The 12972-nt window shown below is 44.3% G+C and overlaps 1 protein-coding gene across 4 annotated transcripts in view; it reads left to right on the plus strand.

Annotated features, from left to right (window-relative positions):
• The window catches only part of Myh10 (myosin heavy chain 10), a 131863-nt gene that overhangs the window by 2683 nt on the left and 116208 nt on the right, over positions 1-12972 (plus strand). For all 4 annotated transcript variants that reach the window (XM_057775512.1, XM_057775514.1, XM_057775513.1 and 1 more), the window contains exon 2: positions 4430-4805. In XM_057775512.1, coding sequence (XP_057631495.1) covers positions 4461-4805 — 345 coding nt within the window. In that variant the 5' untranslated portion in view covers positions 4430-4460. The remainder of the gene's footprint in view (positions 1-4429; positions 4806-12972) is intronic.

The following is a 12972-nucleotide window of genomic DNA, read 5'->3' on the forward strand; positions in this document are numbered from 1 at the left end:
CTTCAAAGTTTCTTTCCTGTCCACTCCACTTGAATCACTGTAGCCTGGTCTCTGGGCTTAAGGCTTCCTCTGCTACTTGTGACCTCTGCTGTGTGACCTTGGGCCTGTTGTCCAGTCTCAGAATTCTTTGGATTCTTCGTTTGTGAAATGGAGTTTATTCATGGAAGCTACCTTGTACCCCTCTCGTGAGGATTAAGGCCTTGATATGTGTAACTCTTTAGAATGGTGCCTGGATGTAGTTAGGGATGCATAACAAGATGATTTGTTTTAAAAATTGTGGCATTTGCCTTTTAGCAAGGCAAAATATTTGCAAATAATACATGTTAAATTCGAGTTTTAAATCAGATCTAACACCAAATGAGCAACGGAGTGAAAAAGTACAGTATACTCAGCAAGCACACGTGAGGGGTTAAACTAGCTAAAACATCCTTACTGGCCTCACAGTAAACTCTTGTGAGTTAAACAGCCTGAGGAGCCCCTCCTACCTGCCTAGTGAGCCCTGTGGTGCAGTGCTAGGTAGGTCGAGGAGACTGCCAGAAGGGCAGTGCGGAGGCTGAGGAGAAGGAAGGATTGAATTGCTAGATTGACCTGAAAAGCAAGTGTGAAAGGGTAGCATTTGGGTCAGGAGGGAAGGGTTTGGTTGTGGGAAGAGGAAGTGAATTTTAAGGATGGGGGCCATTTATGGAAGGTAGATCTGGATTCTCTGTTATGTCCCAGGGACCAGGCTAACTGACCAGTGCCACACAGCAAGGGACAGGTAGCCACCCCCACGGGGTTTAGTTGTAGGAAAATCTGGAAGTGCTAAAAATAAAAGTATTTTGTAATCTGCTGCTCAACCAAAGACTTAGAATTTACTTCATGTAAAAAAATAGATGAAGTTGGGCATGGTGGCGCACACCTGTAATCCTAGCGGCAGAAGCAGAACCGTTAGGAGTTCAAAACCAGCCTCATACTAGCTTTTAAGGCAACTGCCTGGGGCTCAAAACCCAAAAAGGTGTGTGTGTTATCTTTTCCCCAGAAAGTTGGAAGCATGTGGTGATTGTAATTTCATGATCCACTAGTTTTTTTTACATTAAATTAACATTTCTGCTTCTTAAACACGTACCAATAAATTTTAAATGTCCCCATTTGATGACGTAACAAAAAATTACACAATTTACTTTTTCTAGACCTGCTGTAGAAATGACTTGTCAAGTTACTCCCATTTATAGCTGCCTACCAAATTTGAGATTGTTTCTACACCCACAGTAAATTAATGTATGCAGACCTACAGACAGCAGGATACTTTCCAAAGTGCCATATACTCAGTTAACCAACGAAGAATAAAACAAACTCATTTTGTTATAATTGTATTTTTTTATAGAGTTTGTGCGTCCGAAACGCAGAGTTTATGGCCTATTATGTGCCCTCAGATTCTCCCGAGTTGACTTTCACACTTCTTACCACTGTGCAGCCTAAACTGGAAAATGTGTTAATAACTCTCTGAGCCCACTCTTCACCATACTTCTGATTGTATGTGGGCCCACAAATAGTTTTCATATTGCCCTCTCTCTTGTATTTTGCCTAAGAAGCAAAGTTAGGTTGAAGTTATAAAATAGGGTAGCACGTTGTTTGTAGACGAGAGAGAACTATGGAAGAGTGGTTGTCAAAAGTGGTCCAGGACCAATGACATTGTCAGCAGCTGATAGGCACACAGAGTCTTCGGCTGGAGAGATGGCTTAGCAGTTAAGAGCGCTTGTTTTTGCAGAGGACCTGGGTTCGATTTCTAGCACCCACATGGTGGCTCACAACCATCTATAACTCTAGTTCCAAGGGATCTGACACCCTCTTCTGGCCTGCATGGATGCCAAGTTTGCATGTGATACACATACATACATGCAGGTAAAATACTTGTACATGTAAAATAATTTTTTTTAAAGAGATGGGGTAGCTAGGTGTAGTGATGTATGCCTTTAATCCCAGTACTCAGGAGGCTGTAGCAGGCGGATCTCTGTGAGTTTGAGGCTAGTCCGGTCTACTGAATGAGTTACAGGACAGTCAGGACTACATAGTGAGACCCTGTCTCAAAAAACAAACAAAAAAAAAAGGAAGGAAGAAAGAAAGAAAAGGAAGGAAGGAAGGAAGGAAGGAAGGAAGGAAGGAAGGAAGGAAGGAAGGAAACGTGGGTGGATACAAAATTTAAACTTCACCTCAGATTTACTGAATAAGAAACTCAGGGCATGGGGTCCAGCAATCTGTGTGTTAATAAGCCTTCCTTGTGCCGCCAGTGCACGCTACAGTTTGGGACTCGCTGCTTTAGAGCATAGGTTTCAAATGCAGTACATGTAATGGATCCTTCTGAAGGTCTGACTGTAATAAACTTCTTAGGGGTTAGCGAGCTAGCACCCGTGCCTGCTGTCAGCAATGTGTCTTTGAGGGTGTAGACAGCCCTTTGAGAATCTGAAGAAAGCCATAGGTGGTCTCCTTAGGATAATGCAGGGATGTACACATTAAATGCACTACACGGTTTATACCATTTCAGGGAGTTCACGGAACTTGAGCTGTATTTATAGACTCAAAGTTAATGACCTATTTACAACTTTGGATGGCTTTATGATTTTTTTTCCATACAACCTACAAAGAATATTTTTTATTGATCCTCTCACCTACCAAGAGTTCCTAATATTTCTGGTGAGCTGAGGTAAGGGGAGAACTCAAAGAGATTTGTTAGAGTAAGAGTCAGTATTTGGTTTCTTGGGTTGGTTTGGATGAAGTCTTAGAAATGTCCTGGAATAACTTGGACTTTGGAGTAATAGCAAGAAGTGTTTGATATATGGTATTAGATTCTAGAAAGGTGCTGTCAGGAGGGAATGACAAGTGACATCAGAAAGGTGCATGATGTCCAGAAGGCTAATTGCCCAGATATAGGAGTGGTGCCTCACCCTGACATGCCTAGAGGTTTGCTAGTTCCATTTGTACCCATCGTCAGTGAGCACTAAATAAACCAGCTGTATTTTGAGCTCTGACTAGTGTAGCAGTCACAGGACAGACCTTTCCTCGATGTGGCTTCAGTTACTAATGAGTCTTCTGTACTGCTTAGATCACTGCTGTAATATTAGGTTTGCTTTGGGGCTACACACTGTTAATGGAAGACATGGTGTTGTCTTATAAAACTTCCTCAGGAGACAGCTCAAACCTCTACCCCAGACAGAGAGCCCATGACAGACCAAAGACAGGTACCACCAGAGTTGGTGGACCAGTGAGTTTTATTGGGGTTACTTAGAAACTGTGGGTGAGGGGTTACTTACAGGAGGAGAAATGACTCAAAGCCAGCTGCATCCCCAAAGCCCACCCCACCCAGCATGGATGACAGCTCACAAAGCTGGGGGCCTGGAGCACACTGCACCCCGGCAGGCAGCTCATCAGGTTGAAGAGAGTCTTTTTCCCGTGTCTCAGTTGGGCTAAGCCTCTTCCAGGCCGTTCAGCCGGTTTCTGCGGCTGGTCTGCACCAGAGCGTCTTGTTCCTCAGCTGTGTGAGGGTCTTCTTTATAGCTTGGCTCTGCTGCATCTGAGGGGGACTCTGGCAGGGAGGGGCCTAGTGGATCTGGTCAGTTTCAGGGACATCCTGGAGCTTAAGGGGCTTCCTGCAGGATGGAAACTTCCACAACACGTGGACACTGGTGAGAGGTGAGGGTGGTGGGAGGCGGGATGCCAGAGTGGGAGCAGTTGTGGGTACGATGAAGACTGAATAGGTACCACCACATACTCGAAAGCCTTGCTTGAAGCCAAGTTGTAATTGTCTTCTGTGGTCCCCTAACAGATTAAAGGGCCATAGTGAGGCTATAGGGAGATTGCCTTTAGTCTTGTCTGAAGGTGGACTGGAAGGCATAATTTAGCTCTCATTCATTCATGAAGTCTCACTGTGTGTGTCTGTCTCTCTCTCTCTTCCTGCTTCTGTGCTCTGGAGTTGAAACCGAGGGCCGTGTGTGTGCCAGTCAAATGCACCACCATTGAGCTACACCCTGGACCCGATTACACTCTCTGGCAATCATGTGTCTTTGTAGCTATGGCCTGTGGTCACAGGAATTCCAGTGCCACTCCGTGGCCTTTATTCTGTGTCTTTGTTTTAATTTCCCTCTTGTGTCTTCATAACTCTCTGCTTAGTCTGTGGGGAGGAGGAAAGAGGAGAGAGAGAGGAAGAAAGGTCACGCTGAAGCGCTGTTGTTTGCCTCTGCAGACCTTGAATGGTCGTCAGACAGCCAGAGTCATGATTAGTGGTTACCCCTGAAGTTTACCTTGGAAAATGGGGTAGTGTGGCTATGGGGAGGGATACTCAGCTCTTCCACTGTATGGTTTATGTTTATCAAGGGTTTTGCTTTACGCTTCTTAGAAAGTCAAACTAGTAAATTAGTTTATTTCATAAGCAACTAATTTTGCCCTTCTCTTCTAGAGTCAATTACTTTTGGATCCTTCTGTTTACAATGGCCCAGAGAACTGGACTGGAGGATCCAGAGCGGTATCTCTTTGTGGACAGGGCTGTCATTTACAACCCTGCCACTCAAGCTGATTGGACAGCTAAGAAGCTGGTGTGGATCCCATCGGAACGCCATGGTTTTGAGGCAGCTAGTATCAAAGAGGAACGGGGCGATGAAGTTATGGTGGAGCTGGCAGAGAACGGCAAGAAAGCAATGGTCAACAAAGATGACATCCAGAAGATGAACCCACCGAAGTTTTCCAAGGTGGAGGACATGGCAGAATTGACGTGCTTGAATGAAGCGTCTGTCTTACACAATCTGAAGGATCGCTACTATTCAGGACTGATCTACGTGAGTATTCCTCCTCAATAACCCTGGGAGGGCTACCCGAGAGGTTGGGTAATTTACATTATACACATTGCTGTAGCCACTTGAGTAGAGATTCCCACACCCCTTTGACATTATGTTTCTGTTAAAGATGAAAAGGTTTTTGCTTAAGCCGTTCCTGCTTTTCTTCACATTTTAACAGTGCTAAGTTTAAGTGATTGCACCTATGATTAGAACGATGGGACGGTATTTGAAAATGTTCAGAGTGCTGCTCCGGGGGGCAGCGTGTGAGGGAGCACGTGGCACGGAGTGCTGCTCTGGGGGCAGCGAGCACGTGGCAAAGAGGCCAGAAATTTAATAATTGAGAGTTCATTTACAGGAGGAACCAAACAACAAAGAGCAGAGAAACAAGGGGACTGGGATCCGAGGTTTCGATGGAGCTCAAGGGCAGCTTCGTTGGAGAAAGGGAAGTAGGGAGGATGAATGCTGAGGCTTTTAAGAGGAAGCCGTTGGGGTGAGATTGAGGCTGTGGCTGTCCTCTGGTTGGCATTTGTGTTGTAGTCACTGATTGTGTCTTTGTGTAGAAGTTACTGAACATCCTTCTGGATAAGGCAGAGGAAGACTGTTAGGCACTGCAAAGAACCTAGAATGGGCTGGATGTCCCGCTCCATGAGTTAGAGCCTCGCCTTAGCTAAAGAGTGAGAACCTGTTTCAAAGCAGCCAGGGCTGGAGAGATGATGACTCAAGGGTAAAGAGTACTGTCTGCTCTTCTAGAAGACCCAGTTTGAGTCCCAGCACCCACATGGCAGTTCACAACCAGCTGTAACCCCAGTTTCAGGGGATCTGATGCCCTCTTATGGTCTCCTTGGGCACCAGGCATACAAGTGGTATACAGCCATACATGCAGGCAAAACACCCATACACATGAAAAAAAAATGGTAACAAAACAAATCGAGAATGACAAAATAGGTTTGAGGAGGTGACAGCAGGTGGCGGTGACTGAAGGTCTGGATGAGACCAGGACCGGTTTAGAAGGAAGAGACACAGAAAAGTTGACAGAGTAATGGCCTCAAATTGGGAAAAGGTGGTTGAATTTTATATAAAAAAAATGCTGCTTGAAGCTCACAAGTAATTCAAAACTCAGTCAGTTGGAACCAGTGTTCCCAAGGAACCAATTGCATTTAAGTAATATTACCAAGCACATACTGTTGTCTAGGTGCAGCTCGGTGCCCTGTATTTGTGAGATGTCCCAGTAAGGAAATGAAACAGGGTTATAAACTGGGCTAGGAACAGAATGGGCACCCAAGTGGCTCAGTGAAGGGCTCTTTGGCAACGTAGCATTTGGAGTCTACATGATAAAGGGAATCAAAATGAGTAATTTTTGAGCCCCTTCTGCCTCCTCTTCCTTTTCCTCTGTGAAGTAGGATACAGAAAAAGCGAGGAAGAGGCAGCTTGCAGGACTGAGAAAGGACATGCCTTGGAAAAGGGGAGGAAAAGAGGACAACCCAGGAATAGTGGTGGGAATCCAGCAGAGATGGAGGAACAGTGCCCTTTTCCTGGCCGTGGGATTTAGCTGCAGGCCTGTGAGGGGTGGACAATTTGTGTCTCTGTTACTAGCCCTTTAAGAGTTCAGCTTGGGGGCTGGAGAGATGGCTCAGAGGTTAAGAGCATTGTCTGCTCTTCCAAAGGTCTTGAGTTCAATTACCAGCAACCACATGGTGGCTCACAACCATCTGTAATGGGGTCTGGTGCCCTCTTCTGGCCTGCAGGTGTACACACAGACAGAATATTGTATATATAATAAATAAATAAATATTTTTTTAAAAAAAAAAAAAGAGTCCAGCTTGGTGATCACCTTAGAGTCAGACTGAGGAAGAATTAAGATCTGGGCTGGAGGGCCGGAGATTGTCTTAGTCACTATTCTGCTGCTGCGAGGACATACTGTGACCAAAGCAACTCTTATAAAAAGAAAGACAATTGTGGGCTTGCTTACAGTTTTAGAGTTGGTCCATGATCATGGTGGGAACCAGATAGACATGATGCTGGAGCAGTAGCTGAGAGCTTTACATACTAATCCACAGGCAGAAGGCAGAGAGAGAGAGAGAGCGAGAGAGAGAGAGAGAGAGAGAGAGAGAGAGAGAGAGAGAGAGAGAGAGAGAGAAACGGGGGCGGGGGCGGGGGGAGAGATTGGAGTGGGCTTTTGAAACCTCCAACAAGGCCACACCTTCTAATCCTTCCCAAACTGTTCCACTCCTTGGTGACTAAGCATTCAATATATGAATGTATGGGGCCATTCCCATTCAAACCACAGTGATGAAGGGCTGTGATTTTAATATCACTAAGGGACAAAGTTCGTGAGACTGTTGCAGCCAGATGCTAATGTGGACTTTGGAGATTTGAGAACTCATCTGTTGTGGATTGAAGCCTGGTGCATGACTTAGGCAGGACTGGAAAGGTAGAAAGCATAACTAAGAAGTACTGGAGGGCCTGGGAAGATAGCATCTCATGCTGAGAACTGCTCACACAGCATGAGGATCAAAATGGATTCCAGAACCCACAGGAAAGCTCAGGACAGTGGCACAAGCTCATGGTCCCAGTGCTGGGGAGGTGAAGATGAGTATCTTGCTGGCCACCCATCTAAGCCTAGTTGGGGAGCTATAAGTCCCAGTAAAAGATCCTGTCTCGGAAAATAAATATTGCTAAATGGTGACTGTGCACGCTATTAACCCCAGCACTAGGGGTGGGAATGTGGAGGTAGGGCAGAGGCAGCAGGATCTCAGTGAGTTTGAGGTCAGCCTGGACTACAGAGTGAGTTCCAGGACAGTCAGCTAAACAGAGAAGCCCTGTCTTGAAAAACAACAACAAAAATAAGTACCACTGCCTTGGGGAACAACATCTGAGTATGTGAACACACATGCATACACACCCATGCACGTGCACACACACCCGTGCACGTGCACACACACACACACACACACACACTATAAAGGACATCAGTGTGGAAAGAGCCAGGCTGTCTCTATAGGAAGCTTTACCTTAATTCCATCCATCAGTGGACACTATAGATAGCTGCAAGGATATTGCATTGGTACAAGGGAAAGAATAAAAAGCTAAGGGAACGACTTAATGAGTAAAGTGTTTGATGTCCTTAGCACTCACATAGAAAGCTGGGTGTGATAGTCCATGCCTGGCTCAGTATTCAAAGACTGGGCCGGGAGGATGGGTTTGGCACAGCTTGCCAGCCAGTCTAGCCAATCAGTGAGCAAAATCCATGAGAAACCGTGCCTCAGAAAAATTGAGCACGTTGCGTTGTACATACATGCATGCACACAAAATGTTCATACACATAAATAAAAGAAATCTAAAAGAAAAATAAAATAAATTGAGAACAATAGAGGAGGGTACCTGATGTCGACCTCGGGCCTTGGCACATGCACACAAGTGCATATGCATGCATGAAAGTCTGTAAACATCCCTCATGGTGACTCCAGGCCTTTCCAGCTGTTTATGTGTACTTTGTTTCCTCCAACCTAACTTGGGGACAATCTCAGTGATTTCTGAGTTTCTTTCCAAATCATGGCTTCAGGCCTGTACAGGACAATGTAAGTCTTTCTCAAAGCATTGAGTTCATAGCAGGGGTTAGGGAGGATGGAGAAAGATTCTCACCCAGAATTCTTCTTGCAGCAGTTGGCAGTGGGGTTGGGAGGGCTGCTGCCCTGCCCTTGCTGTACTCGTTTGGAATTAACTGGGGAGTTGAAACTGGCAGTTGAGGTGCCATGGTAGACACAGATAGGCTGTGCTTTGACCGTGTTGTGTGGGTAAGATAAAACAGCTTCCTTCAGGCAGGCTTGGCTGCTGGTAGGTTTAGTGTGCTCTCTTCTTTGGGCTTATTCTCCCTGGTAGCCAAATTCTCAGATCACTAATTTTCATCTTCCCTCCTACAAAAACCACTAAACCTGTAAAGATCTCTTCAATCCTGCTTCAGCTCACCTCACAGACGAGACGTAGTGTTTTGTTACTTGGTTTTAAGTATTTTCTAATTTCTGTTGACTTCTTCAGTCTTTGGAACATTAAAGGTGTGATTTTAACATTTCCAAGGTTGTTGTATTTTGTTTTTTGTTTTTAACCCCCTTTTTTTGTTTGCTTTGTTATGTCTCTGGTATCCTTGAGGCAGGTAGCCCTTTGATGGTCTGGAGCTTGTTAGATAGATCAGGCTGGTCCCAGATTTGCGGTTCTCCTGCCTCTGCTTCCAGAGTGCTTGGACTACAGGCTGGGGTTTTGGTTGTTGTTTTGTTTTTCCAATTATTCATGTGTGTGTTACATGTACATGTTCATGTGTATGCACATGCACGTGTGTGACTGAAGGCTAGATGTCAACATTAGGTATCTTTCTCAATCACTTTTTACCTTGTTCTTAAAAATATTTATTTTTATTTTATATGTATGTGAGTTTTGTTTGCATGTATGTATGTGTGCTGTGTGCATGCCTGCCTACCTGCCTGTGGAGGCTAGAAGAGAGTCGGGTAATTGTGAGCAGCTCTGTGGGTGCTGGAGACTGAACCCAGATCCTCTGCTCCATTTTTCCAGCCCCCATTTACCATATTTTTTGAGGCAGAATCACTCACTAAACCTGGAGCTCATCAACATGTCCAGACTGGCTAGTCAGTGACCCTAGGGGTCTGTCTGCCGGTCCCCAGCGCCAGGACTGGAGATGCACCCTACTGTCCCCCACTTTTTTCCTGAGTGTGGTAGGGTCCAGACTCATGCTTCTATGGCAAGCACTTTACCGATTGAGCTGTCCCCTCAGTCCAGTTTTTGTGTTTGAAGACAGCGTTTTTTGTTGGTCAGGTTAGCCTCAAACTCACTGTGTAGCAAAAGTCAATCTAGAACTCCTGATCCTGCTGCTCCCCCTCCCAGGTCCTGGGGTTACAGGCCTGCGCCACCAAGCGGCCTGCGCCACCATGCTTAGTGTGAGTCTTAGTTATCTTCTTACTTTTGATTTTTTTAAAAAAGGTATCACAAAACAAAGATAATATTCATATATCAATCTATATTTTTGTGTTTATTTATTTGTTTGTTTGTTTTGAGACGGGGGTCTCACCATGTAGCCCTGGCTGTCCTGGAACTCACTATGTAGACCAGGTTGGTCTCGAACTCTGAGAGATCTCCCTGCCTGTGTCTTCCCGAGGGTTAAAGGTGTGCACCACCATGACTGGCTAGATTCTTATTTTTATTGAAAATTCTTTTCTGTGAATATACTCTTAGTTTGGGGAGTGTTCTGTATGTTTATAAAGATTGCATAGCCTATTACTGTTGGGTATACAGTCTATAAATGGTCGCTGGATAGAGCTTTTAATTGTACTGTTTAAACTTCTGTAGTCTGAGGCTAGGGAGGCAGTTCCATCAGTAAGTGCTCGCCACACAAGTATGAGGACCTGAGTTCAGCCTCCAGACCCCATGTAAAAAAGCCAGGCATGCTGGCACATATAGATCCCTGGGGCTTGCCGACCAGCCAGCCTGGCCTGCTTTCTGGGCTCCAGGCCAATGAGAGACCCAGCCTCAAACAAACAAATAACCATGTCAACAGTGGCTGAGGAACAACACCAGAGCTTGTCCCCTGGCATCCCGAGATTTGTGCACCTGCAAACACAAAACTTCCGAAGTCTACTATTCATCTCGGTTTGTCAGTTACGAGCGAGATCCCCCGTGTGTTTATTAACTTAGAGTGCGCACCTGTAAACAATAGAGCTTGGTTTTGCCTGGTTTTATGTTGTCATGTAACTGAGTCTCATGCAGTGTCTGTGGCTTTTGTTTGCGTGGCATTCCATTTTGAAGACAGAGCCAACTGTTCTGTGCTGATGCAGCTCAGTAGTTTTCCTAGTATGGTCTGGTCAGGGAGGGTTCCTTAAATCCTGTACAGGGGGACTGAGAGGTCAGAACCCCTTTCCTCATCACGATGTCATTTCCCTTCACACTGACATCTGTAAGGTCCAAAGGCAGCAATGCCCACAGCGCATGGCCCTCTTCTCAAGGTGGTGACTGCGGGCTGTGTTCACGGTGGTTTTGTTCTCCACTGAGTCTTGTGGGTAGTTCAAAAGTGAATCCAGTTCTACTTGAGAATGTCCTTGACAGAGCAGGAAAGATTATTGATTTTATTAACTCTCAACCCTTGAGAATACATCTTTTTAATATCCGGGGCGAAGCGCTGAGTGCGCATTAGCACCTCTGCTGTGTAGGGGCATGTCATGGCTGCCTGAGCAGCATGTGTGTTGTAATCTGAATTATAAGCTGAACTTGCTACGGACTGAGAGCTAAATTGTGGTTGCTTACGCAGGGGTACTTGGCAGACATTTTCTTGAAAATAAAGCGAAGCTGTCACTTGAAAGACAAAAAGGCGCTGGTATTCTGTTGTTAGTAGTAGAGTCTGAGGGTTTTGTAATTGTTTTGTTGAGACAGTTTCCTCTTTCCCAACCAAGTGAGTCTGATTGCCTTCATGTGCTCAGTCAACACAACGTAATCACAGTAATTAAACACAGAAACAGATATGGAACTGAGCCATGATCCTCCTGCCTCAACCTCTTTAGTGGTGGGATTACAGGTACGCCCCACCACATCTGCTGGTTAAAATTTGAATATCTTTGTGAACATTAGAATTGGAGGAAATGTCTGTATCTACCAGTGTGAACCAAACAGCTTGTCAAGACTTAAAAATCACCCCGTGTGATAATAATGAAAGATATATATATATATATACATTTATATATATTACTACACATATATAGCATACACTCATATGCACATTATGTGTGTATTGTTTTGTTTTGTTGGAAACAGCTTTGGAGCCTGTCCTGGAACTTGCTCTGTAGACCAGGCTGGCCTTGAACTCAAGAGAGATTCGCATCTCTCCCTCCTGAGTGCTGGGATTAAAGGAGTGTGCCACCACCTCTGGCGTGTGTATTATATTTATTGCTGCTGTACTGGGGATTAAACACAATCTTGTGCATGCTAGGCAAATATTCTACCATTGATCATTTTTCCCTCTTCCTCTTCACTAATTTTTTTTCCTGTCACATAGTAAAATGATATATAATGAAAGACTTGTATGATCAAATAGGTCATTATTTTCTAAATAAAGTCTGTGTGATATTATAAAATCCTGCATGGTGAAGATTCAACAATAAGATAAACCAATAGGTTATTAATATAATAGTCCAAGCTCTCTGATAAGGTTACAGATACTACATTGCATTTATTTTTTAAAGACAGGTCTCATTATGTAGCCGTAGCTGACCTTGAACTCACAGAGATCTGCCTGCCCTGCCTCCTAAGTGCTGGGATCAAATGTGTCTAGTTGTAAGAAACTGCCATTTGTTCAGCTGATAGTTTCAAAGGAATAACCTCAGTTATCTAAAAAGATTGTTAAAGGGGTTAGAGTTTTAGCTCATTAGTGGAGTACTTTCCTAGCAAGCACAAGGTCCTGGGTTCTGGACCCAGCACTAGGAAATATTAAAAAAATAATAACTAGGACCAGCAAGATGACTTACCTGGTGAAGACACTTGTTATTCAAGCCTGGCAATGTGAGTTGGGTCCCTAGAGCTCATGTTGGGGTGAAAGGAGAGAGCTTGGAACCACAGAGTTGACCTTTGACCTTCACCAAAGCAATGTGGCCACACAACACACGCCAGACACACAATAATAAGAAAGAAAAATGAAAAGGAGGTTAAATTATTCCTCTTTGCCGGCCAAGTATATGCGCAAGTCTGGTTTCCTTCATGTCTTTCAGCAAAACAACATATCACAGGAGATTAAACACAGAGATAGATGTGAAATTGAGCTGTATTCTGTTAAGCCATACAATAAAAACTGTTAAATATTGAAAATGTGCGCTTCTTATTTTGTTTTGGAAAGCAAAAAGTTGTTTGTTTGTTTGTTTGTTTTAAATAAGATATTTATGTCGGGCAGTGGTGGTGCACGTCTTTAATCCCAGCATTTAGGAGGCAAGTGGATCCCTGTTAGTTTGAGGCCAGCCTGGTTTACAGAGTTCCAGGACAGCCAGGGCTACATAGAAAACTCTGCCTTAAAAACTGCTAAATGAATGAATGAATGAATAAATAAATAAATGTTATTTATATTAACACATGATATCTTTGTCTTAAAATAAATTACATTTTAAAAACTACATGTATACTC

Source organism: Chionomys nivalis, chromosome 7 (genome assembly GCF_950005125.1).
Source record: "Chionomys nivalis chromosome 7, mChiNiv1.1, whole genome shotgun sequence".
Taxonomy (NCBI): Eukaryota; Metazoa; Chordata; class Mammalia; order Rodentia; family Cricetidae; genus Chionomys; species Chionomys nivalis.